Consider the following 24,688-nt stretch of genomic DNA (forward strand, 5'->3'; position numbering starts at 1 on the left):
GGGATTTCTTTTAAAAGTTACTTATAACTAAACATGTAGTTAATTGACATTAATACCCCTATTGATATTTTATGGAATTAATCATATGTCTTTATTGACGTTTTTTGTTGATCATATTGACATTTCGTGGTTGATGATCTAGGCCTTAATTTAAATATCTAATGGCTATTATTTAGTTGTAGTTAGCAATTAGATATTGAGTTAGCAATATAACACTCCCCTAAAGAGACTCTATTATGCAAACTTAGAATTTATGTATATTTATCTTTTCTATATTTTTTATAATAGATAGAATAAAAACGAAAACTACCCGTCCACGTCGGGAATTGTTCAGAAGAAGAAGACAAAGTGGGGGTGCAGTGAAGGGCTGAGTTCATATGGCAGCTGTTACTCTACTTACATTTTAACCCTATAAATACTTGTCTTCACGAGAGTCCTCCACTTCATCTCCGATTTTCAATCTATTTCTGCATTTTACTTTCTCTCTCTAAAATCTTTTCAAATGGAGGCTGCTGATTCCACTCGTTCGTTTCTCAGAGATGTCAAACGCATCGTCATCAAGGTAACCAACTCTGCAACCTTTTCATTCTTATTCCTTTCATTTTAATCTCACTCTGATTTTTAGAGGTTTGACTTTCTGGATTGCTGTTTTATTGTGCGAATTTCCTCTCTGCGTCTGCGTCTGCGTCTGTGTTTGTTTATTGCCATCAAATGAATCGTTTTCGATGCCATTGCACGAATAATTTGTATGCCACCAGCATTTAAAGGCTGTACACATTTATCATTATTCGCTCCCTTTCATGAACTTGTACTACTCTGTTTCCGCCATTTAAGTAGTTTACAAATGTATATGTATTAGTTCTGTATACAGTAAAATTACACAGAACTAGGAGATTTTGGATGAAGATGTTGACTCAGTTCTGACTGCACTCAATTTTCTGGTGGATGGGTATCAATGCCAATTAATATTGTGTTTGTGTGTGTGATTTAGCATACAAAAGTTGCATTCATCATTTTATTTGCAATTGTATGATTTACTAGTAGTGCAGCAGGAAGTAATTGTAATTTTCCTTCTTCTTACATCAAAAACTGATGCTTCATCTCTAAAATTGAAGGTGGGAACGGCCGTAGTTACTCAAGCTGATGGACGACTAGCTCTTGGAAGACTAGGCTCACTTTGTGAGCAGGTGCTCAATGATTACATAATTATAAAGAGTTTATCTCAATTCATATACATCCATAAGACTTGTGTGATTCTTACATTTTTGAGTTGCATATCAAGTGCAGATCCATGAACTCAACACTGATGGCTACGAGGTGATTTTGGTGACATCAGGTGCTGTTGGTGTTGGCCGCCAGAGGCTTCGATACCGGAAACTAGTTCACAGCAGGTATTTTGGCTTCCTCTATTCGCTTGATTAAGGCTTCAGAGATTTCTGAAAGTTATATGGAATCTTTTCCTCTTATCTAAGAACTTCTCAGGAACTTGTGTTCATAGTTTTGTTCAATGCTTCATCATCAATTTAACTGGTGCCTAAACATATTAACAGTGCATAGACAAAAGCATAAGAATTTGATTTTTTTTAATTATGTTTGACAACACTGTAAGCCTCCGTTTTATCATTATAATAATTTTTGGCTGGCTTTTTGGCAGCTTTGCTGACCTCCAAAAGCCGCAAGTTGAACTTGATGGGAAAGCTTGTGCAGCTGTTGGACAAAATGGTCTTATGGCTCTGTATGACACTTTGTTCAGCCAGGTGCGCCCTTAGAGAAAATAAAATCTCCTAGAAGATATGGCAACCATGTGGATCTAACTTAATATGGGATTCTCTCGTGCAGTTGGATACGACCTCAGCACAGCTTCTAGTAACTGATAATGATTTTAGAGACCCAGATTTCAGAAGGCAACTGAATGAAACTGTGAAATCTATGTTGTCGCTGAAGGTGGTTCCAATATTTAATGAAAATGATGCCATCAGTACCAGGAAAGCTCCCTATGAGGTGGGGTATTGATTTTATTCATTGCTTATCTTTTCTGTTCTAATTAGATCAGATGGTGCGCAATTTAGCTGTACTACATGTTATCAAAGAAAGTGCCTTAAACTACTCAGTAAAGGAAAGATTCCAATTTTCTTCACCAGTTTCAATTTGCAAATTCATGTTTTGCCTGTTTGGGGAACTACTGTTGCAAGTGTCCAGTGATCTTTCTTTAATTTTATTATTCCATGGGAATGCATATTATAGAACAAATATCAGTTGACTACTTCATTTAGGAGCTAGGTATATGAATACTCTCTGGGTTCTTAGGTCCGTACTGGTGGGGCGAACTACATATCTAGATTGGATAGCAGCATATTCTCAGCTCCTCACATCATTTTTGTCATATGTTTCCATTCTGTAGGATGCTTCCGGAATATTTTGGGATAATGACAGTTTAGCGGCTCTTCTGGCATTGGAGCTAAAAGCTGATCTACTTGTTCTGTTGAGTGATGTAGACGGTCTTTATAGCGGCCCACCAAGTGATCCAAAATCTGAACTGATTCATACGTATGTTAAGGAAAGACATGAGGGTCTGATAACTTTTGGAGACAAATCACGGGTGGGAAGAGGAGGGATGACGGCTAAAGTAAAAGCTGCTGTTTATGCTGCGTACGCTGGTATTCCTGTTGTTATCACCAGGTACCTGCTCACTTCCCTGTAAAATTTTCTATCTTGGTTGTTTATTACACAAAATGCATAAGAGAATTTTTTATCATACACTGATAATTTATTTTTCAATTTTTTTTAAAGTGGCTTTTACAACATAATTCTCACTGTATTTAAATGAATATATAACTCTGTAATGCATAAGGAGCAGATGGATTATAAGGTAAGAAAAACAAGAGACACCTAGTTTGAACAGATGTGATGAAAAGAACATTTTCTCTTTACAAAAGTTTCCTTATTAAGTAAGAACAAGTGAACAACAAGAGACATTTAGTTTGAACAGATGTGATGAAAATATTATTTTCTCTTTACAAAAAGTTCATTTTAGGCAATGCAATAATTTGTTCCTACTGATCTTAAGCATTGACACGTGGTTCAAGACTTCAAGTAGCTTTTCTGTTTTCATTTCGAAGATGAATAAAGCTAGCATCCATATGCAACTCATTTGAATTTCTCAAATGTTTAATATAAATTGTTTCTGGTTTGTTAATAGTTTCATTTCATTTTTTTTTACATAAAGTCTCTTAAGCTGCTAATTCGAGTTATATCGAACACTAGGAACAAGATAGCTAGCGTTTGTATGTCTCTAAATGAAATGCACATTTATTAGCACCTTTTTATGAAGTTTTGAATGTTTAATTCTATGTATGTACTGCTTCATTACTTATGTAGGAGGATTAAAAATAACAGTATGGAATTAAATTTAACAGCCCAAATTAAAAATTCATTGGGAATTTTCTACTTTCTGTCTCTGATCCCAACCCTTTCTATTTGGATGTAGCGGTTTTGCGTATGGAAATATTCTAAAGGTTCTAAGTGGACAACGTATTGGCACACTATTCCACCGAGATGCACATAAATGGGCCCCACTAGGAGAATTAGGTGTGAGGGAGATGGCGATGGCTGCAAGAGATAGTTCACGGAGACTGCAGGTAATAATTCCTGAATAAGAACTCTTTTGGTTTGCTACACAATACAAAGTTTTCTAATAAGCATGTCACAATTGTATGTTGCAGGCAATGTCTTCTCATGACAGGAGTAAAATTTTGTTGAGTGTTGCTGATGCCTTAGAGGCTAATGAGAAGCTAATAACTGCTGAAAATGAAGCTGATATTGCTGAAGCCCTAAAGGCCAGATATGAAAAAGCTTTAGTATCGAGGCTTGCTTTGAAGCCTGGTAAGGTAAGATGACTTGATAAAGCACATCACCTTTTAACTGAAGTGTTGCTACAACTATTCTCATAATTTTTATATGATTTTCAGGTTTCAAGTCTCGCAAATTCTATTCGCGTGCTAGCAAACATGGAGGAGCCAGTTGGTCGAGTTTTGAAGAGAATGGAGGTCAGTAAATGAGGTCCTTATCCTCATTAGACATTACATTAGAATTATAGTAATGGTGGGAAATAGTGAGAGTGTGGAGTTATACTGTCTTCCTGATACTTTGTTTCTGCAATATTGTTTGCAATTGATAAGTAGAAGTTGACTGTTTCAAATTCATAGCTACCAAACTAAGGTGTCCCTCATTTAGAAATGCCACCTACTATTTCGGCTTCTGCAATAAAGAGTAGCATCATGTTATTTTTTGTGTAAGCAGGCCTGAAATAGTATCTATAATTGTGGGAACCAAGCTTTAAAAAATGTTCCAAGATCAAACACTTGAATCAAGTCTCATGTATCCAGCTCTCAACACAAATATTGCTATATTTCTTTCTTATAATTTTTTGAGCTAAATCCTAGTATAATATTTTGAAATCCATAGTGTAGGAAGTCAATTTTTATATGCATGTTTGCTTTACAGAAATGTAATAAACTATATTCATTATTTTTATATGTATGTGATGAAATTCTGAATCTCTGGTCGACTTGGGTTTGATAAAATGTCTTGGTAAGGGATAAAACGTCTGGGCTTGCTCCCAAACTTTCCAAGAGAAATGCACAACAGATTATAAATTTTGAAAATCTTATACGGTAGATTATTAGGAGATAAGTTTGTGATTGCCTGATGATTATTACTGCAGCTATCAGAAGGATTCATCTTGGAGAAACTATCATCTCCTTTGGGCGTTCTTTTGATCATTTTTGAGTCTCGACCTGATGCACTGGTTCAGGTAAAGTACAGTAATCATAATTTGATGTTATGTTTCATGTTTAATGGTATCCCAGGGCTTCAGTTTTTGTTTATAATGAACTTGTCAACGACACATCAGATAATTTTTTTGTTTTTGTCATTGGTACAAACTCATGGCCTTCTGTTTCCCTTTAAACAGATAGCTTCACTAGCAATTCGAAGTGGGAATGGACTCCTGTTAAAAGGGGGCAAAGAAGCTAGAAGATCAAATGCAATTCTGCATAAGGTTAGATCATGTGAAATGTGTAGTTCTAGCACATTCCATTCTTAGTATTAGAGATTCTGACTTCATCACTTGTTATTTCAGATAATCACATCGGCCATCCCAAAAAGTGTTGGTGAAGGCCTTATTGGACTAGTTACTTCTAGAGAAGAGATCCCTGAGTTGCTCAAGGTTTTTTATTTATATAGTGCTTAATTCTTCTATTGTATTATTTTTCATTGGTATTAAATCCACAATATAAGAGTTGGAACTGAAGTTTAATGTTTGTGGAAAAGCTGGATGATGTCATTGACCTTGTGATTCCAAGAGGGAGCAACAAACTTGTATCTCAAATTAAGGTGTCAACAAAGATTCCTGTTCTTGGACATGCTGGTAAAAAATATATATTCTACTTTTCTAGACTATTTTATTATCTCTTGGTGTAGTATTTTGGTCAAGTAGTCATCAAATTTCTTATACTTGAAAACTATTGTGTGGTTTGTTCCCAGATGGAATATGTCATGTATACGTAGATAAGTCTGCTAATATGGACATGGCTAAACAAATCGTTGTAGATGCAAAAACTGATTATCCTGCTGCCTGCAATGCAATGGTATGTCTTATTCTTAACACTTTATTCTAATTATATCCAAGATACGAGTGGAAACTAGCATCTCCTTTGCTTTATAGGAAACATTGCTTGTACACAAGGACCTTGTGCAGACTGGTGGTCTAAATGAGCTAATAGTGGAACTTCAAACCAAAGGTGGGTGTGTCTTTAACATCCAACCAACCTATAATATCCAAAATAAAAATAAATTTCCCTTTATCCCTCTTTGGGGATTAAGGGTCCTTAGAAGATCATCTATTGAAACAATACAAAATTTTTACTAAACAGGATATGCTGATATTCTCATTATGCATGAAAACTGTATGAAGTCATGCCTTTTCCATGACGGTGACTGAATATTTAGAATAACAAAGGTTCAAAAGTTTTTAGTTATAAGCTTTTAGTTGGAATCACTGTCACTAATCATATAATTATCTTATTGTATCTTTGTTAGCCAAATGCTATACAACATTTTTGCACTAGAGTTTGTCTAAAGATTTGGAAATAGGCTAAATAATTTGCATTACAGTTGTTTTCACACCCCTCGAATGAAACCGGTGTTCACAATACTAGTATTTTTATAACATGCGTGTTTCAGGAGTAAAAATATTTGGTGGACCTCGAGCAAGCTCTTCACTGAACATTCCCGAGGCACGGTCATTACACCACGAATATAGTGCTCTTGCTTGCACTGTTGAGATTGTGGATGATGTAAATGCTGCCATTGATCATATACATCAGCATGGCAGGCATGTCACCTTTTGAGATCTTTCCAACTCATATTTGTCTTTACATGTTTTTTTACAACCGGTGCTTCTCAGTATTGTTAGAATGGTATCTAATGCAGTGGGTACTCTCTTAATTGCAGTGCACATACAGACTGCATTGTAACAGAAGACGATGATGTTGCTGGAATCTTTTTGCGTCAAGTAGACAGGTAATTTCTTATGTCAATATATACCATCCGTGTATCATATTTGAAATAAACTTGTAAAAGAATCCAACTAAAATCCTAACATGAGCTGTTACATTTCAGTGCTGCTGTGTTTCACAATGCAAGTACAAGATTCAGTGATGGCTTTCGCTTTGGATTAGGTGCAGAGGTATGTTATATTCGTCTATGTTCAAGTAGGTCTCAAGAACAAATCATTAGTATCGTTGCCATCCTTATGTAACTGTATCTATCTAACAGGTTGGTATTAGTACAAGTCGAATTCATGCCCGAGGTCCTGTAGGTGTTGAAGGACTGCTAACAACACGATGGTATGTTTGTAATAAGAAATTTCAATGGTATATGTGCAACTGCAAATCGTATTTCGTTAAACTTGAAAGCAAAATGATGGTGCAATCTGATACAGGCTTGCAAGAGGAAAAGGGCAAGTGGTAAATGGTGACAAAGACATTGTGTATACTCACAAGGAGATGAGCCGGGAAGCATGAATAACTTTGATCACCTGCTTGTAGGAAAAGAGGAGTATTGTTTCTGTGTGTATTATTAATATTAATATCAAACGAATGTCAAAAGTTGTATTTGGGCAGTGGTGTAAGTTATTATTTGGCCAAGTTATCAGTTTCAGTTAATAGCATTGTGGAGTTTTCCCACACCATCTAAATCGTGATGTAAGTTCCATGTTATTCAATCTCATTCTTAACTTCTCAGAATTGAGAGGGTGCTTGTCATAATTTCAAAATCACAAATCGTGTGATTATTGTTAAACAATTAAATTTGGGGTATAGCCCTTAAAATTGCAAAATTCGGTTATATTATTGATGAAATTTTGATGTTGTAGCCAATTTATGGTATTTTAGTGCCTGCGCAACACAAACCCTTTGTCAATTCTAGTAAGATCCCTAACAATTCATCTAACAATAATATGTAGTAATTTGAAGTTAAAAATAAAAGTCTATGTTTCAAAGCACAATCCATTCAAATTTATTTATGTCAAGAAATATGTGCGTAACAACTCTCAACTATCAAATCAATTCTAGTATAAAATATGCAATTGTTTTAAGAACGTTAAGTGGATATTAGAAATGTTGGCGTTGATGAGAAATTTAGTAGTACTGCATATACTTCTTTTTTGCCAAGGTATATTCCTTTCTCTTAGAAGGTGTGTCCTTCTCATGCTTTGTCTTGTATATTTTCCCCATTGAATGGTTTTTATTGTGAATTTCAGTTAATACTCTCCTTTAATCACATTCTCATCTTTTTTGAACTATAAAGCGAAGAAAAAAAAACACTATAGAATGTAACAATAAATCATCAAAAATTTGTAAATTATTCAGAATAAAAGTATATGGGAATACGGAATGTCAAATATTTCCGTTTATTACCAAACACAAAATGTCTATTTCTTTGACAATGTTAATTTTAAAAATGAAAATGTCATGCGTAATAAACACATTTCAAACAAAGGTGTTCAATTTTATGTGGCTAACAGAAAGAGTCCACTATTTGAAATTAAAATCATAAGAAATGGCGACAAATATACCTTTTTTGTCCATTTTTTTCACATTTTCAGAGCTCCTTTTCTCTTGCAGTTGGTGAGGTTGGTAGAGGATCTAAGCAGATGATTCGAGTGATGAGATTCAGATAACAAAATTAGACCTTCTTCTTCGGCGAATTCAACAATTCACACACATAATATGGCTGATTATGAGCTGAATTTATAGATATCGATATTGGAAAGGCCGAAAAAAGTGAGACAATATTAATGGTTTCTTCTAAAGGGTGAGGAGAAGGGGTTTCTATTTTTCTTGATTTTGATTTCCAATCTCGCGGAGGAATGTTTTGAGTGAATCCCACTGTCCCATCTGTCCTCGGGGACTAACCCATCACATGAAGATTCAATCTTTACCAGGAAAAGTAGTAAGTTGTTCATATCTTGCGCAGTAATATACATATATATACAGAGAGATAGAGAGAGAGATGAAGGAGCTGTTTGGAAGCCCAGGGAGAAAAAGTGGGCTGATATTGAGGATTGGGCAGTGTGTGTCAGCAGCTGCTTCAATTGGGGTCATGGCCTCTGCTTCTGGCTTCTCAACTACCACTGCCTTTTGGTAATTCTCGTTTCGCACTTTTTCTGCAGAACAATTGTTTTCTTTATTTTTTTATGTTTGCAGCCGCTTCTTTTGGGAAAGACAACACTTTCTTAATAGAGGAGTCCCAGTAATAGAAATCTAGAATTTCCTGTTTCTGGTAACTTGTTATATATAGTATTTAATGGAGATTGATGATTGTGGGGTTGATACTGAAAACGGTGTCTGGTTTTCAACCAGTCACCAATTTAGCTTAGGCCTTAGGCTATTCTTGAAATTTTTAAATGAGGGTTGGATGCAAAACTGTATGTTAAAATAAAATTATCAGAATCTCTCTGATTTGTTGGCTGATGCTTTTGGTGATACTGAATTAAGTAGCATCCGTACCGATATAGTTTCTGAAGTTGATAGTCAGATGCCCTTAAGTCACGCAAGATGGTTTCTTTCGAGTCTTGGATGTCAATACTTGTGTGCCTACTGTCTAAAAATGGTCTATACCATAGTAGAGTCGTAGACAAGTGTCTTCTTACTAATGGCTGAAACATTTTGTTCTGACAGTTACTTAATTGCATCAATGGGGCTTCAGGTTTTGTGGAGCTTTGGACTCATGTGCCTTGATATACATGCTTTGAGGTTCAACAAGGACCTGCATACCAACATCATTGTGAGCCTGTTTGTCGTCGGTGACTGGGTAAATAAGACACTCATGAAATTCATTAGTTCGAACTGCTTTTACTTTCACATGTTTATTCCATATCTACAACGGATAGACAATCACCAAGTCTTTTCCATCCATCACATGTTGAAATATACTTTCTGACAGTCTAGATCTGTATTGATGGTAGTTTTTGATGGGGCTATGTAATACTTTGTGCATGTTACATTCTTATGACGTATGATTAGTCTAGAAGTGCTCAGTTAGTTGAGTCTAGTGATGAATCCTTTTGCATCACACATAAATTTGGCATTGGCTGAAATTTATAAGTAGAACAAATTATTAGAACGGTTCAGTTTTTGGTGAGAAAAATTGTTGGAAGTAAATGAGGAAAAGGAAACCCCCTTCAGGCTGTATATAGTGGTTCTTTTTCCAAGTGAGGGAAACTTTTACGCCCTTCTTGGTAAGATGGAATGGAATGTGATTCCTACTTCCATTCTATTCATTTGCTTGGTGCGATGGAATAAAGGAGGGAATGGAATGAAAATGCAAAGAAATTGTCATTCCATTCCTATCTTTATTCCATTCCACCTTCATTCTATCCCATCACACCAAGAAGGGCCTAAATGGATTGATGCTCTTAAACACCGCTATCACTTCGATTATGAACTTTTATTTCTTAATACAGTATGAAGACTCATATAGGCAGATGTCACTTTAGTATTTTATCTATACTTCCGGTGTGTTCTTTCAGTCTACACTCCATATTAGTGTTGATACTTTCATGTGACATGTATTTTACGTTGAATATGGAACACTTTGTTTGTCAGGACTGTCAAATTAGAAAGCAGGTGTGTGATTTTGTGCGTTATCGCATTTAGAGGAGATAGTTTGTGCAATTGCCATGTTTCAGTTTGAGATGATAATGAGACATGATAAGCATAAAATTGGACACAACACAAATATAGGAACTATACTAGGATATACATGAGCACACCACGATAATGATAGAAATAGCAAACAAAAATAAAATAATTTAAGAAACCCAATATTATAGTACTCCCTCCGTCCCACAAAAGATGTCACACTTGTGGGACGGCACGGGATTTTAGGAGGTTTTGTTTTGTGTGATAGGTGGAAAGAGAAAATATAATACTTATATTACTGTGAGGGAGAACTTTTTCTAAAAATAGAAATGTGACATCTTTTGTGGGACAAACTAAAAAGGAAAGAGAGACATCTTTTATGGGACAGAGGGAGTATCATTAAATGTTCATTGGGTACTAAAGTGACATAATATTCGCAAGAAGGAGCGGTGCTGTTCAGATACTCTTATTTGGATTTAGGGTATAGTTATTTCCTGTAACCTATTCATTACCCAAAAAAAGCTCCCATCCATTGCAAGAACCATACAAAAAGATTATAGGGCATATAATTTGGTTACATAGCCCTAGCCACCACGAGGAAGTTATCCAGTAGCCACCATAAGAAATAGGTATATGACACAAGCACATAATTGGCTACTTGGCAACTCCTAGTCTCATTTTATCTCTTAAGTAACTCATGTCATTTTCTAGAGCGAGTAGAATTTTGTAGGTTCTGGCTTTGGCTAAAAACACTAATCTAAAACTACTGTATTTAGATGAAAATATAACTGAACATGATTTATACCAGAAAATCTCACATTGAGCTTGAGCTGGAATTCTGCGTAAGGATGTGTCCAATCACACCATCATTTAGTAGAAAGAGATGCTTGTTTATATTCAGTATCCGTTACTGTGAGCTCAACATGCATGTTTTGAAAGGTTGGGGTATTAACTCTGATTTGAAATTTTAAATATATTCACTCAAGATTCCAGTAGGCTTATGTTTGATATATACAAAATCATTTGCATATATTTGTAGATGGCTGAAAATCTTGCAAAGAGGGGCATGATTGGTTCCTACTAGCACGGTGCATAGCTCCCTTTTTCTTTTATCTTTTTGGAGACAGAACTGTTCAATGGTCTGAAAACATAGCAGTATCGATGGCAATGAGTGTTATTGCACGATCTTATGAAACAGTCAAAACCGTTGTTTGTGCAGCACACACTGGTGGAGATGCTCTGTTGGCAGCTTATCTAGTTTAATGACCATCTGTGAATTTATTTCATTTGACCAAACTTGCTCAGAACTTCCAACTTAAATTCCATTTTGCAGGTGACCGCTACTCTATCTCTTGCAGCTGCTTGCTCCTCGGCCGGTGTTATGATGCTCTTCATTAGAGATACAAATATCTGCAATGATAATTTGAATTTGTCATGCGATATGTTCCAGATATCCATAGCTTTTGCTTTTGCGTCGTGGTTTCTTCTTGCCATATCTTCTTATATCATGTTTTGGCTTGTGGCATCAATCTAGACAGTTTCTCTTTGACACCCATCAACACCATGACCGGATGCTCATAGGCCAGTGTGTATATTGTCAATTTTGGAAAGAGCTTTGTAAGAAGCATTTACATTTTCTTTGCTTTGCTTTTTTTACCATTTGTGAACCTCAAACCTTCCCTGTTGATCAGGGAAGAGATTTGTTTGTAAGGTCAGATATTAATTCTTGGTCTATACTTCGACAGCTCTGTTATATCAGATCTGAAGCATACTACACCTCAGCTTTTCCAGTTTGTATGTGATTTCAACAACATATGCAAATGAGTAGGTCTCTTCAATAAGTAGAAATAGATGAGAACATTACCATAGTCGAAATACACAAATCTGATGGAGCAACAAATTGGTCAACATAAAAAATTTACAGCCAACAATTTGGAAGCTGCTTAAACTTCAAGAGATAATAATCTACAAAAATGTATCTTAGAGAATACAAATTGCTTATTTTATGGACAATAAAGAAAACAAATTTCAGATCAGAGACCATCTTTAGGCAGCGACGGACTTTTACAATTAGAAGGTAGTAAACATAAAGAAATAAAGGAGAGACAACAAGAATCACGTTGATAGAGAGAGAGTGTGTGTGTATTTTAAATTACTTACCACATTTGTTAACAGCAGACCATTACATTACTATCTCAGGTTTCAAAATGCTGGACTTGATCTCCTTGTGAGGCAAAACAACTCCTCCATTGCTATATATTTCGTCGCAAACATGAACATCTTCTCCGAGAATGGTCATGTTCTCCACCCGAGCCCACTGACCAACAGTCGAATGCCAGCCGATGATACTCGATGATATGCAGGCGTGTTTCTTGATGCGGACTCCGCGCATGACTGTGCAGCGAGACAGCCTCACACCCGGCTCGACAACACAACCGGGGCCAATTGCAACGTCAGGGCCAATCAAGCATCCCTCCCCGATTTTTGCAGTTTCATCCACTAAGACATTTCCGATTATATGAGTTCCAGCGGCCAGTTTAGGGGAAGCTTTCTTCCTCAATGAGTCCAGGTAAAGTGTTAGACCAGTGATGTAATCCCTTGGCTGCCCGATGTCCATCCAGAAACCTGGCAAGACCATTGCATACAGTTTTCCTGCAGCAGCAATTTCAGGGAAAACCTCCTTCTCGATTGATGTGGGGCGTAATTGGATACGATCAAGCACTGAAGGGTTCAGAAGGTAAATGCCAGCATTGATCTTGTTACCCACAAATAACTTTGGCTTCTCGACAAACCTCTCAACCTTCCCAGTAGATTCCTCTGTAACAACAACACCGTATTTGGAAGGCTCATCCACCTAGATCAGCATATCATTTAGGTTTAAATCATGGTCTTTGTTCCAACTCAACAATCAGAAATCTTCAACAACATATATAAAAAATTATCTTACCTTGGTTACCATAATAGAAGCTTCACCTCCATGGGATTTATGGAACTCAATCATCTCTTTCAGTGGGTATTCACTGATAACATCACTATTAAGAACAAAAAATGGCTCTCCAGACTTATCTATCAGCTTGTCCCTAGCCAAGGCAAGAGGACCGGCTGTTCCAAGAGGTTCAGTCTCTTGCGAACATGTGATCTTGATCTCAAGCTTCGCCTCAAAATCTTTCAAAAAGTTCAGCATTACCTGGAATTGAAAAAATAATGTTGTTAATAAAGCAGAACAAGTAAAAAAATTGAAGGATCTTTCATCAGTAAAATTGTTTAGAAAATTATCAGAAGCTCACACCTCTGGCTGATAATTGATGGCTAGGACTACTTCGGTTACTCCAATAGCCTTGAGGGCTTCTATCTGATACAATGGCAAGAAGAAATTTAATATGCATGATGAATACACTAAGATTTAAAACGGTTTATGAACTAATGCTAAGCATTATGCCTGAAATACATGCATAATGTTAGAACGTGGGGCCCAGTTCACACCCTCCCCAAACAAAAAGAATACTCTCAAAAACAAAATAGAACGTACCTGGTGCAAAATCATGGGCTTGTTAGCAAAATCAACGAGCGGCTTAGGCACACTCAGTGTCAGTGGCCTCAGTCTAGTGCCAAACCCTCCAACAAGAATCAGTGCCTTCATCCTTACCTATAAAAGACTTTGATGGATTAACTTGATAACCCGAAACAATTTATAAACTTAGTATTTGCTCTTTCTTCGTATATGCGTGTCCAAAGGGAAGAGGAAAGCTACATGAACTCTACAATGACATCTGTACTTAAAATATGTTACAACTGTAATGGTCTAATCAATGTTGTCGGTCTTCCATAACCATCTTGCACTAATTGATATGAAATGAATGCATGGAGAAGCTAAGGAGCAAGGACATAACCAAGTTGCAAATAGGCACAAAAGTAAAAAATTTAAGCTGTGGTTGAGGAAATAAACAGTCAACCCATATACATGTCATAACAAAAAACAATTTCCATATATTCAACAGATCATGCCAAAACATATAGGCTGGCAGATTCCAGCTGTACTACAGGCTGGCTCTTTCAATCAGTGGTATAGTGAAATTTTAGCAGATCTAGTGATATAGATTGCACAAAATAGAAACTCAAAGCACTCTAGAAAAAAAAAAAATTGATTCTTGCTTCATGAATCTAGACCTGGATTTTGGGTTGAAAAAGTAGATCCAGAACTTCGGAAAAATAGTGTCAAGAAAGAGTCAAAAGTAAAAGTATAATTGGCTTAGAAGAGTACCTAATGCAATACACGGAATATATTATAGAGTAGTAAATCATGCAAAAAAAAGGAATTTCAGATGGATAAAAAAGAAGAAGAAAAAATGGGTTTGTATGAAACTAATAGCCAAAAGGCTGATCAATAACTCGGCAATCAACTCTATCACCCCTTACATTTGTTATTTTTTTGCCAACCAGTAGCTAGAAAATCATACTAACAGTTCATATAATAGTAATAAGCACTATGCTGAAAAACAGAACTTAATTGCAAGTGCCATGAATAAAACCAGAGAATACCAAATGAAATACAAAAATAATAGGTAAGGGCCAAGGAAACAGAAAACGGAAAAGTAACTCTTTTAAAACCATACAGCCAAAAGTGCGTAAACTGAACTGAAAAGGAGATCGTAAGGAACCAACTGAGTAACCAATCAACAGAGCAATGCAAAACTCTTTACATGATAAGCCGCAATTATTATAAACCATACGGAAGTGGTGAAGTAACAAGAACAAGAGTGGTTAACTAGAAAACATTATCAGAGGACATCAACTATTTGAAGAAAAGGATCATGTATTTGAGTTTAACTGCACAAGATCTGAAAAAGACAGGAAAAAGTCTGCCCACACTTCATGAAGTCAGGCCTAATTAAATCTTTTGAGAGCTCAAACATGACTTCAGATTGGGATGGAGCCAACCTAATATCTAAGGTCCACCAAGGGTTAGCAGCCAAACATTTTGGCGCTAAATTGCTAGAGTGATCAATTTTAAACGACTATAATCTCAAGCCCAATCACTACTCTTGGGGGAGGGGGAGAACACATCAGAAGCAACAATAAAGTGGTAGATAAAACTTGAATTTCCAATTCACTGGAAGTAAAAATCTACCAGTTCCTTTGTGTATCTCTTACCCTATAATTCCTCCTTCACCTCCATATTCCTCTACCGAATCTATAAGTATCTAAGAATGATAGAACCAAGGTCATATATATACAGAATGTGAATGAAGAAATAATTAAATTCCACAAGGCCATTCCAATTTGATGTCTATGTATCTGATCCAGCTAACGACATTTCATTCAACATTTAAATGTGAAGAAATTACTGATTTTTTTTTTCAAAAGCATCACATAAAGAAGAAGCTAATCAATACAAACAACAACAGAAATTCGAATTGCACAAACAACGAGACAAAAATTACAGAAAATTAACAAATGAAACGATCAGATCCCAAAATAACCAAAAAAAAACAGAAAAATACCTTTTGTTTTGGGATTTATAGCAGATCTAGGCCGAGACAAGTCGAATCGAAGAAAAATGTGGTAGAAATATAATTCTCAGTTTACCACAAACCCCAACGATTTGTGGTTGTCGGTAATGGCGATTGTGGGAGAAACAAGGAAGGCTGGGAAGAAGAAGGATAGATTTATAGACAGATAGATACAAGTTATTTGTACGTATATATAACGAACTGCTGACTTGTAAAGAAACCGAGTTTACGTGCAATTCATATCTCAATTATAGTCAATATTACTTAAAGTTTGTATTGCTGAATAATTAAGTCAAATTATTCACAAATGCAATTAATTTATTCATTTAAATTCTTCTAGATTGAATTCAGTTGCATTTTTATAATCTAATTATATTCCTTGATCAAGTACAATATTTAGAAAATTCTACGATATGGATTAGTTTATTGATAGTATTAGTGGAAATCAGCCAATGGGTTATGTGAATTAGCTAAATTATTTTGAATAAATGCAACAATTTTAATTGGCTGGCCTACGTCGTGGATAGAGTCAAGTCACGTTCTGACGCAATAATATTAATACTATCAATATTGGTAATATCCGATATTTTGGCCATTATATTTGTGGATAGATTATTACATATGAATAATAGAATAAAGATAAATGTAAGTTATTGTATGTCAACTAATATTACATCCTGTGTTGATGCACGGCACGATTTTAATATCATCATAATAAATTTACATTTTGAACTAATTACTTAAAATAAAATATAACTACATTATCTAAGAATTAAATATCACATATGTGTAAGAAAATAATAAATAAACAATCCTAAAAAAGTAAGCAATTTTAGAAATCAATAATAACAATTAAGGTACCATTCTTTTCTCTAACATAAAATAACAATCATAATTTATATTATATTTTATGAACTTAGAAATATTCATGTAAGTTGTTTTATTTTCATTTATAAAAAGTTCTAATTTTGCCAAGTATTAATTTTAATGTTGCCAGAGTTGCCTAGTTTGTTTAACTTGTCCCTACGTTATAGTTTAAGTGCATTCTTTTAATTGCATTTCATTTGCGTTTTTAGTTCCAATCTTAGGTGTTATTTATATTTTGTATTTCAGTTCACATCCCCAATTTAAAGCATGGAGGCATCATTAAAACATATGGAAATACATAGCAGGTATCACATTTCCTTGTAGGATCGACACACTAACTTATCACTAGTATTTTGAAAAGTGGAACTTATAAATATTGAGGAATAGAAGTGACACACGCCTACAACACGCATGCAAACACCCCTTCTTTTCGGTAGGCGGCTCATGGATTTCAAATTTCAACAAGCTTGCATAAGAGTGAAATAAGAAAAGAGAAGAAAGAAGAGGATAGATGAAAAAAGAATTGAAAAAGACATTATTAATGAGAAAGACTAAAATGCCCTCAAGTGCCATAATTGTGAAAAGAGAAGGTAAAATGGCATAAAACTCGAAATAATGAAAAAGCACCTAAAATGTGATTACAACCAGACGTAGATCCTTGTAATGTTACTCTCTCATTCCCATAAAAAATGTCTCACTAAAAATGTCATATTTCCATTTATAGAAAAAATTCTCTCACACAATAATATAAATATTATACTTTCTCTTTCCACTTAGCACATAAAACAAAACCTCCTAAAATCTTATGTCATCCCACAAGTGTGACATCTTTTGTGAGACAGAGAGGGTACTTTTTAACATAGATACCTGTGGCACTCAAACTACCATACGTAGATCCTGAATTTGTAGTTCACTCTTTAAATTCAATCGATATTAATTTGTGTCGGTATCGAAGTTAATATTGATCTTTCATCTCAATGCAAATTCTGAATAATTTAGGGAGTGAACTGCACCAGAGGGCCCTAACTTTTCGACTTGTTTCACCAGAGACCCCTAACAAAAAAAAATCCCACCACAGGTATCTTACAAAATATATAATCACAAACCATGTTTTTCGGACCATAACACCCTTAGGGCTTGAAAGGGCAAACTGGACATTTTATGACGCCGCCCCTGCATCTCTCACCTGCTGCATGTACTGTAGATGACGCGAATCCGGATGTGACAGACACATCAAATCCTTTGTCCTCTCTGTGCCACAGAATGCAGACGGACGCCACCCTAAACCTCCATTGATATTTGAAAAATAAATTATAACACTTGGTTTTTATTTTTTCTTTCCTATTTCCCTCCAATTCATTCTCACTTCAACATTTTCTTCTCGCACACTCACCACATTTTTCTACTGTAAATTTCGACTCGCCATTGTCATCAATCATCAATGCCTCCAAAACGGAAGCGAGATTCCACTGGAGCGTCCTCCTCCGCGTCGTCACGGCGCAAAAAGAAGCCTCCAACGCCACCGCCAATGCCACCGTCTTCGTCACCATCACCTCCGTCATCACCTAGGATAGTCGACGTAGACCCAGAACATGGACCATCCGCGATCCTCGGTTGGATTTCTTTGTCCCAGAGGATGGATATAGTAAGTTCAGATTTGAAATTTTACAAATCGTTCACTTAAACTAACCTTTACAAGGCACCGGGGTTGACTGTGATTTAGGGATCCGAAAATTATTTGTTTGTGAAATTGTTTTAGGGTTTTAATTTGGGATTTTTCTAGTTCTATTTGTGATATTTTGAAATTTTTCTAACTGTATACAAAACCCTAACAGAGGATCGTCCGTGGATGTTTTCTGTTGCTTTTCCATTTTCCAGCAACAACATGTGAATCAGGAGCCAGAGACTGTAGACCAGACGGGTGAACGCGAAGACCAACCGGGGTCGGGGGGTCAGGGGAGAAAAGGCGGAGGAAGTATTCGCCATATGTGGAAAAGATGAACATGACAGATAACCCACTTTTCGAGGAAGAACTTGTGGACGAGCTACAAGATATGGATGACCTTGAAGATTTGAAGGGTTTGAAGAAGAGAGGCATAAAGTATACCCCGTTCAAGCTTCTTCCTAATGAGCTTTCGTTGTGGAAGCCTGGTCATGTTTTTAAGCATAGAGATTTCTTCTATGACGTATTGAGGCAGTACGCAATAATGTCCAGAAGGCGGGTGCACGTGAAAAGAAATGACGGCGACAAACTTCGTGCGATTTGTAGAGGGCAAGGCTGTGAGTGGTATGTTTACTTGAGGAAGCTCGAATCACACAACGGTCATGATTATGTGGTGATGAATATGCAACGCGATCACGCTCACACATGCTCCCAAGTGTTGGATCATAAGTGGTTGACGGCAAAGTGGCTAGGCGAGCGTTACATGGAGAAGATCAAAGCCAACCATCACATTCCACTTGCAGCTATACAGCAATGTGTGGATGAAGATTTTGGGCTGAAGATAGGTAGGATGAAGGCATATCGGGCCAGAGAGCATGCACTGGACGACATTTTCGGCTCTGCGGCTACCCAATATCGAAACTTGTTCTACTACAAAGTCGAATTAGAGCGGACGCACCCTGATTCCAGCGTACATATACAGTATGAGAGTTCGAGGGATTCTGGCGCCGTGGGTCCGAGATTCCTCAGGTTCTACTGCTGTCTAGGTCCATTGAAAAAGGGATGGAAGCAGTTATGTCGGCCAATTATATTCTTCGACGCTTGTTTCTTGCAAGGAATGTACAAAGGACAGCTCATGACAGCAATGGGAATTGATCCCAACAATGGCTGGTGGCCGATTGCTTGAGCCGTGACTGAGGCCGAGAGTTATGTCCAGTGGAAGTGGTTTGTGGAATACTTGTCTGAGGACCTTGAATTGCATGCAAATGGCCCACGATATGTGTTTATGTCTGACCAACAAAAGGTATGGCCACTGTGATTTCACTATTACATAATGTACTTCGTTTGTGATTTATTTTTTATGTGATTTTATTAATACATTATGTATGATCAATGTGATTTTGTGCTAATGTGTTTGTGTTCCATTCGATGGGCAGGGTCTTGCAAAGGTGATTGTTGAGGAATTCCCACAGAGCGAGCATCGATTCTGTGTTCAGCACATATACAACAATTTCAAGAAGAGGTTCGTCGGGGAAAATTTTAAAGAGCGATTGTGGGAGATTGCCGCGAGTACCACCATCGAACATTATGTGGATAAGATGGATGCTTTGCAGACCGAGTATCCACAAGCACATCATTGGCTTTCTGGAGTTGCTCCCAAAGAAAAGTGGGTGAAGGCATTTTTCTCTCCACATACTTGTTGTGATGTGCTCCTAAACAACATATGTGAGACATTCAATTCGAAGGTTGTATTGGCTCGAGAGAAAGCAATTATCAGCATGTTGGAGGACATTCGAACGAGTCAGATGGAAAGAATTCAGATCAGAGGCCAGTGGATCAAAAGCTACGACCACACAGTCCCTCATGTTATCAAGGAGATTGTGGATAAGTGGTACTCGCGGGCTTCATCGTGGAGGGCTACATGGAATGGAGAGTCTTCGTACCAAGTAACAGGGTCGTCTAGCCAATATGTTGTCAACATGTCCTCTTTTACATGCTCTTGCAGATTGTGGCAGCTAACAGAATCCCATGCACTCATGCTATTGCAACAATCAACAAGAATGGCGAGGATGTAATGCGATACGTCTCCCGTTATTATTTGAAGTCAACAATGATCATGTTGTACGAGAATGTCCTTTACCCAATCAATGGGGTGGACAACTGGCCGAAGAATTCTTACGGTTCTTTGGAACTGGCGCCCCCCAGGTCAAAGCGACAGCGTGGTAGGCCGAAGAAACTGAGGCGTGAAGAGCCCCAGATTCGTCTTCATGCGGACGGAGGTGAGTCACTGCGATGAACCTTCGTGATGAAATGTCGTCGTTGCGGTCAGGAAGGTCATAATAGGAGGACATGCAGCAATGATCCTCGGACAGATGCTCGGTCTGAGGTTGGGTCGCGTGAGAGTGATGAGAGTACTTTGCCTGAATCGTCAAACAATCGCCAACAGGTACTATAAGCATCTACAACTATATTTTCCACTCGTACGCTCACTTCTGGTATACATTATTGCAGCCTAATGATTCGGATCCGGGACTCAGCCTCAACGGACCACGGCCAGGACTTAGCCTCAGCGGACCACGGCCAGGACTCATCCTCAGCGATTTGGCCGCCGCGGTGATCAAGATTGACTGTCTTACTTGCTCTAAAAACTTGGTGTTTGTTTGGGATGGTTTCAGTGTTCGTATGTCACAAAACTAGTGGTTTTTGGTTTTGGTTAATATTTTGTGGCAGTGATTATATGATATGTATGTTAACGATGATGATATATTTCGTGGCAGTGATTTGTAGCAAATTACTCTAGTATTTTGGTTAATTTTTGTGGCAGTGATTTGTAGCAAATTACACTAGTATTTTGATGGCATGTGATAGAGTACTTACTCTATTTTGTCGGGGTTTTTTCATTTGAGGACATAGTTTGTGATTTCAGTCATAGTTTCGTAACTTCATTCGTGATTTCAGTCATTCTTGAAAAACTTCAATCGTGATTTAGATTGAAGTCATAGTACAATACTTAACTTCATGTAACTTCATTCGTCATTTGTTAGAAAACACAACATAGCTTATAACAGTAGAAAAATTACAAAGCATAACAACAAGATTGTGATCTTTAACTTTCGAGAAGTAGTTGTTGTCTTAGTAATTTGTAGTGTCAATGCTTCACACTCTTCATTTTCATGGCCAGTTGTAACTTCAAGGCTTCAAAATCATCGGTTTTCATGCACAATTTCTCTTGCAGAACACCTTCAAGTAGCGATTTGGCTTTAAGCTCAGATTCGAATTGGTCTCATTCAAGTTTCACTCTCTGAAAGTAACTGTCTTGGCTTGGGGATAGACCCGCGTCAACCCATCGAAAAAACTTGCAATCATCTTCCTGCATACTACTTTGTCATTAAGCATTCTGCCAACAAAAATAATGGAAAAACGAAAAAAATACATGATTTTAACCTTCCATATTGGGCAGCGATAGTAACGTCTACCCGGGTTAGCAGCCGTCCTAGATGTCACAAGCTCAGCCTCAAGATCGTGGTTACAATTCACAATTTCGGGACGAGGCCAATTCCAATTGAAGCTTGACCCGAAAGACTGAGAAGAAGAAGACATTGCAACACGACCTGAATTCAATTCAACATTACAAATTCCAAATCAGCATTGCAATGTCGCCAAAATATAGCAGAAAACATAAAATCATTATTCCAGATGCCCAACTCCCAACAACCATAAAATTCAACAAAGAATTGCAAAATAAAATTCCAGAAGCCCGACTGTAACCCTACAAAACCTGAATTGACTTGCCAAAATAAAATTCAACCAAGAATTGCAAATTAATTTGAATGATATTCTAAAAAACATCAACAACAAATCACTATTGCTCGCTCAAATGAAATCCCCTAAAATGTGGATACCACCGTAACCCTACCAAACAATTGCAAATAAAACCCCTAACTCGCTGCCGCCAATCAATCTACCAGTCTAAAGGGAAAGGAAAATCGCAAACTTTACAACTTACAAAAAATAAACAGAAGAAGTAAGAAGGTCGAGTTAGGTATGGTGATGCTTGGGGTTCACAAGGAGAATAAGAACAGAAATTATTACAAAGGAGAATAAGAAATGAAATTATTAGAGAGGAGAATAAAAAAGAAAATAGGAGAATGGAAAAATAGAGTCTATGCTTTTTTAACATCTGCTTACATTGCAGTAAGTAGGTAGGTGTGCAGAATAGGGCTGCAGAATAATGCAGGTTTTGTTCGTAAAGAGACTAAATTGCCCTTCAACCAATTTGGGCATTTTCGTCCGAAAAATGGAAAAAAACACAAGGTTTGTGATTATATATTTTGTTAGATACCTCTGGTGGAATTTTTTAAAGTTAGGGGTATCCGGTGAAACAAGTCGAAAAGTTAGGACCCTCTGGTGCAGTTCGCTCTAATCTAGGCAATCTTTTTATTTATTATTTATTCATATTTAATATATCCAATATCCATTGTTTAAATAAATTTATTGCTAATAGAATTTAACTAAGTTATTTTACCAAGAGTTTTTTAGTTCAAGACAATTTCTATTATGTTAGAATCAATTTCAACTGACCAAGTTTTACATGCAATAAAACCTCAACCTCAAACACCTCAAAGTAATATACTCAATTAGACCTTGACTAGGGCACAACTTAATGTAATAACAATACTAACACTACTAACCATGAGTATTTACTAGTATTACCCAAGACTTCAGGATTGAATCGGGTGGATCATCATGATTCCAAATTTTAGTAATTAAATCCCACTTTTGGATTTTTTTTTACATGTAATTGTCTTCTTGATATAAATAAATAATACTCCTTCTGAGTAACTTTCAAATTTTCTATTTTAGGAAATCTTTACACCCCTATACATCAATTTATTTACCACTTATACCATTACAATTAACAACTTAAAGTGGACCACATGATCCACTAACATTAATTCCATTACTTTTCTCTCTCTCCTCTCTCTTACTTTACCAATTTTTCTCCCCTTCTCTCTTACTTTACCAAATTGTGTATTAAAATCTGTGCCGTTTCAAACCTCCCTATTTTTAGAAAACGGAGGGAGTAACATTTTTATGTCTAGTTTCCCATGATTGTTTTAGATAAAAGCCTCTTAAACCCTAAGTCATAGCTTTTTTGTGAGATCTAAGTGGTTGCATCTAATTGTTAATTCATTTAATGTAAAAGTAATGCCTATTAGATTGAATGTTTCAAATTAGATGGAGCCAATTTAGGAAAACACGAAAGCATTTTTATGATAATTAGTTAGCAATTGATCACTCCCCTATATATCATAATCGCTATTGGCTATATGAAAGACCGCTCATTCTTTTATTGAATAAGAAACAATCATAATGCTATATAAAGATACAAATACAATTTTTCTATCTTACTAAAATCATATTCTATTGCTTTATGTACCTATATGAAGTACTCCCTTTTTGCTTCATCAAAACCAATATTTCACCTCTCAAATTCAATGGAAGGAAAACACGCCTCAGATCCGATGCAGTTTTTCAAAGTGCTGATGCCTTTCCACCAAAAACTGGCGAACTTTCTAATTCTAAGTCCTTCTACATCTCATGTTAATATTATGTACACAGATGTTGATTCTTTCTACACATCTACAGAAACTGCCTCCAGCTACGTCCAAGGCGATAGAAAAGCTGGAATCGAGAACAATGTTTCTGGAGAGCAGAATCAGAAAATGGAAAGTAAGTTTGAGAAAAGGCGACAAAGGCGTAATCTGTTTGGAGAAAGGATGGCCTCAGTTTGTGGAGCGCCACAATTTAACAGTGGGCCAGTTTGTGGTCTTTGAACAAACCGTCGATCTGCACTTCAAATGCATTGTCTACAACACTGATTTCTGCGAAAAAATTTTCTCCGACGACCAGGAAGAAGCTCAACTCCTAAATCCTCCTAACAAAAGCAAAACAGGTTTGTACTTTGAGAAGAAGATGTTTCCTTGCCATCGCAAAATGGACGCCATAGTGGTATTAGTCTTGGTGAAAGTAGTTTTTGTCTTTATGTGTTTGAAGAGGTCCAAATGTCCCAAAAGAGAATTCGAATTCCTAGCATTATGTTGGAATCGTTGAACGGTCAACGCAATTGGATCGGGTCATACAAGTGACAGATTATTTAATTTTGAAATAATTAAATAATTTATAATCGATCTACGCTCCGAGTAGATGATTATGGTATATTCACTTTCTCTAAACCGATTCTCACTGAGTGAGAAATAATATATTAAAGTATGTCACGATATATGGAGATATGTAATTAATTAATCTCATTTTGGACACGTAGACAAAACAATGTGGCAAATGAGCATACGGAGAAAGCTTCGCAGAATTCAATGCGTGCACATTGATCGGGTCGTCCAGATACATATCCGAAATGAACAACTACATGAGAGGTGTCTAGA

The 24,688-nt window shown here is 36.6% G+C and overlaps 3 protein-coding genes across 3 annotated transcripts; 2 read left to right on the forward strand and 1 right to left on the reverse strand.

The window, feature by feature from the left end:
- The first annotated feature begins 413 nt into the window (after positions 1 to 413).
- On the forward strand, positions 414 to 7,258 carry LOC125223260 (delta-1-pyrroline-5-carboxylate synthase). Its single transcript, XM_048126329.1, has 20 exons — positions 414 to 562; positions 1,116 to 1,187; positions 1,288 to 1,391; positions 1,655 to 1,757; positions 1,840 to 2,001; positions 2,402 to 2,679; positions 3,488 to 3,638; positions 3,723 to 3,887; positions 3,969 to 4,046; positions 4,724 to 4,813; positions 4,973 to 5,059; positions 5,141 to 5,227; positions 5,332 to 5,428; positions 5,545 to 5,648; positions 5,726 to 5,801; positions 6,244 to 6,394; positions 6,514 to 6,582; positions 6,682 to 6,748; positions 6,838 to 6,908; positions 7,004 to 7,258. Exons 1-20 carry the CDS (start codon positions 503 to 505, stop codon positions 7,083 to 7,085), a joined length of 2,154 nt encoding a protein of 717 aa, XP_047982286.1. The 5' UTR covers positions 414 to 502; the 3' UTR covers positions 7,086 to 7,258.
- An 875-nt stretch (positions 7,259 to 8,133) lies between these two features.
- LOC125219950 (CASP-like protein 5B1) lies at positions 8,134 to 11,963 on the forward strand. Its single transcript, XM_048122056.1, has 3 exons — positions 8,134 to 8,705; positions 9,243 to 9,375; positions 11,539 to 11,963. The coding sequence occupies exons 1-3, from the start codon at positions 8,575 to 8,577 to the stop codon at positions 11,737 to 11,739; spliced, it is 465 nt and encodes a 154-aa protein (XP_047978013.1). The 5' UTR covers positions 8,134 to 8,574; the 3' UTR covers positions 11,740 to 11,963.
- Positions 11,964 to 12,093: 130 nt separating this feature from the next.
- LOC125219949 (mannose-1-phosphate guanylyltransferase 1) lies at positions 12,094 to 15,881 on the reverse strand. The gene is made up of 5 exons (XM_048122055.1): positions 15,707 to 15,881; positions 13,735 to 13,851; positions 13,495 to 13,557; positions 13,153 to 13,392; positions 12,094 to 13,059 (listed from the first exon to the last, which is right to left on the reverse strand). The coding sequence occupies exons 2-5, from the start codon at positions 13,843 to 13,845 to the stop codon at positions 12,388 to 12,390; spliced, it is 1,086 nt and encodes a 361-aa protein (XP_047978012.1). The 5' UTR covers positions 13,846 to 13,851; positions 15,707 to 15,881; the 3' UTR covers positions 12,094 to 12,387.
- Positions 15,882 to 24,688: the final 8,807 nt, after the last annotated feature.

This window comes from Salvia hispanica, chromosome 4 (genome assembly GCF_023119035.1).
Source record: "Salvia hispanica cultivar TCC Black 2014 chromosome 4, UniMelb_Shisp_WGS_1.0, whole genome shotgun sequence".
Taxonomy (NCBI): Eukaryota; Viridiplantae; Streptophyta; class Magnoliopsida; order Lamiales; family Lamiaceae; genus Salvia; species Salvia hispanica.

Bases quoted from the DNA above. Each gene is read 5' to 3' on its own strand.
- LOC125219949 (XM_048122055.1), bottom strand. From the start codon at position 13,845: ATGAAGGCACTGATTCTTGTTGGAGGGTTTGGCACTAGACTGAGGCCA. The intron at 13,558-13,734 runs GTACGTTCTATT...CCATTGTATCAG, and splicing joins AGCCCATGATTTTGCACCAG to ATAGAAGCCCTCAAGGCTAT. The intron at 13,393-13,494 runs GTGTGAGCTTCT...TTTCAATTCCAG, and splicing joins CCATCAATTATCAGCCAGAG to GTAATGCTGAACTTTTTGAA.
- LOC125223260 (XM_048126329.1), top strand. From the start codon at position 503: ATGGAGGCTGCTGATTCCACTCGTTCGTTTCTCAGAGATGTCAAACGC. The intron at 1,188-1,287 runs GTGCTCAATGAT...TATCAAGTGCAG, and splicing joins TAGGCTCACTTTGTGAGCAG to ATCCATGAACTCAACACTGA. The intron at 6,749-6,837 runs GTATGTTATATT...TCTATCTAACAG, and splicing joins GCTTTGGATTAGGTGCAGAG to GTTGGTATTAGTACAAGTCG.
- LOC125219950 (XM_048122056.1), top strand. From the start codon at position 8,575: ATGAAGGAGCTGTTTGGAAGCCCAGGGAGAAAAAGTGGGCTGATATTG. The intron at 8,706-9,242 runs GTAATTCTCGTT...TTGTTCTGACAG, and splicing joins TCAACTACCACTGCCTTTTG to TTACTTAATTGCATCAATGG. The intron at 9,376-11,538 runs GTAAATAAGACA...TCCATTTTGCAG, and splicing joins TGTTTGTCGTCGGTGACTGG to GTGACCGCTACTCTATCTCT.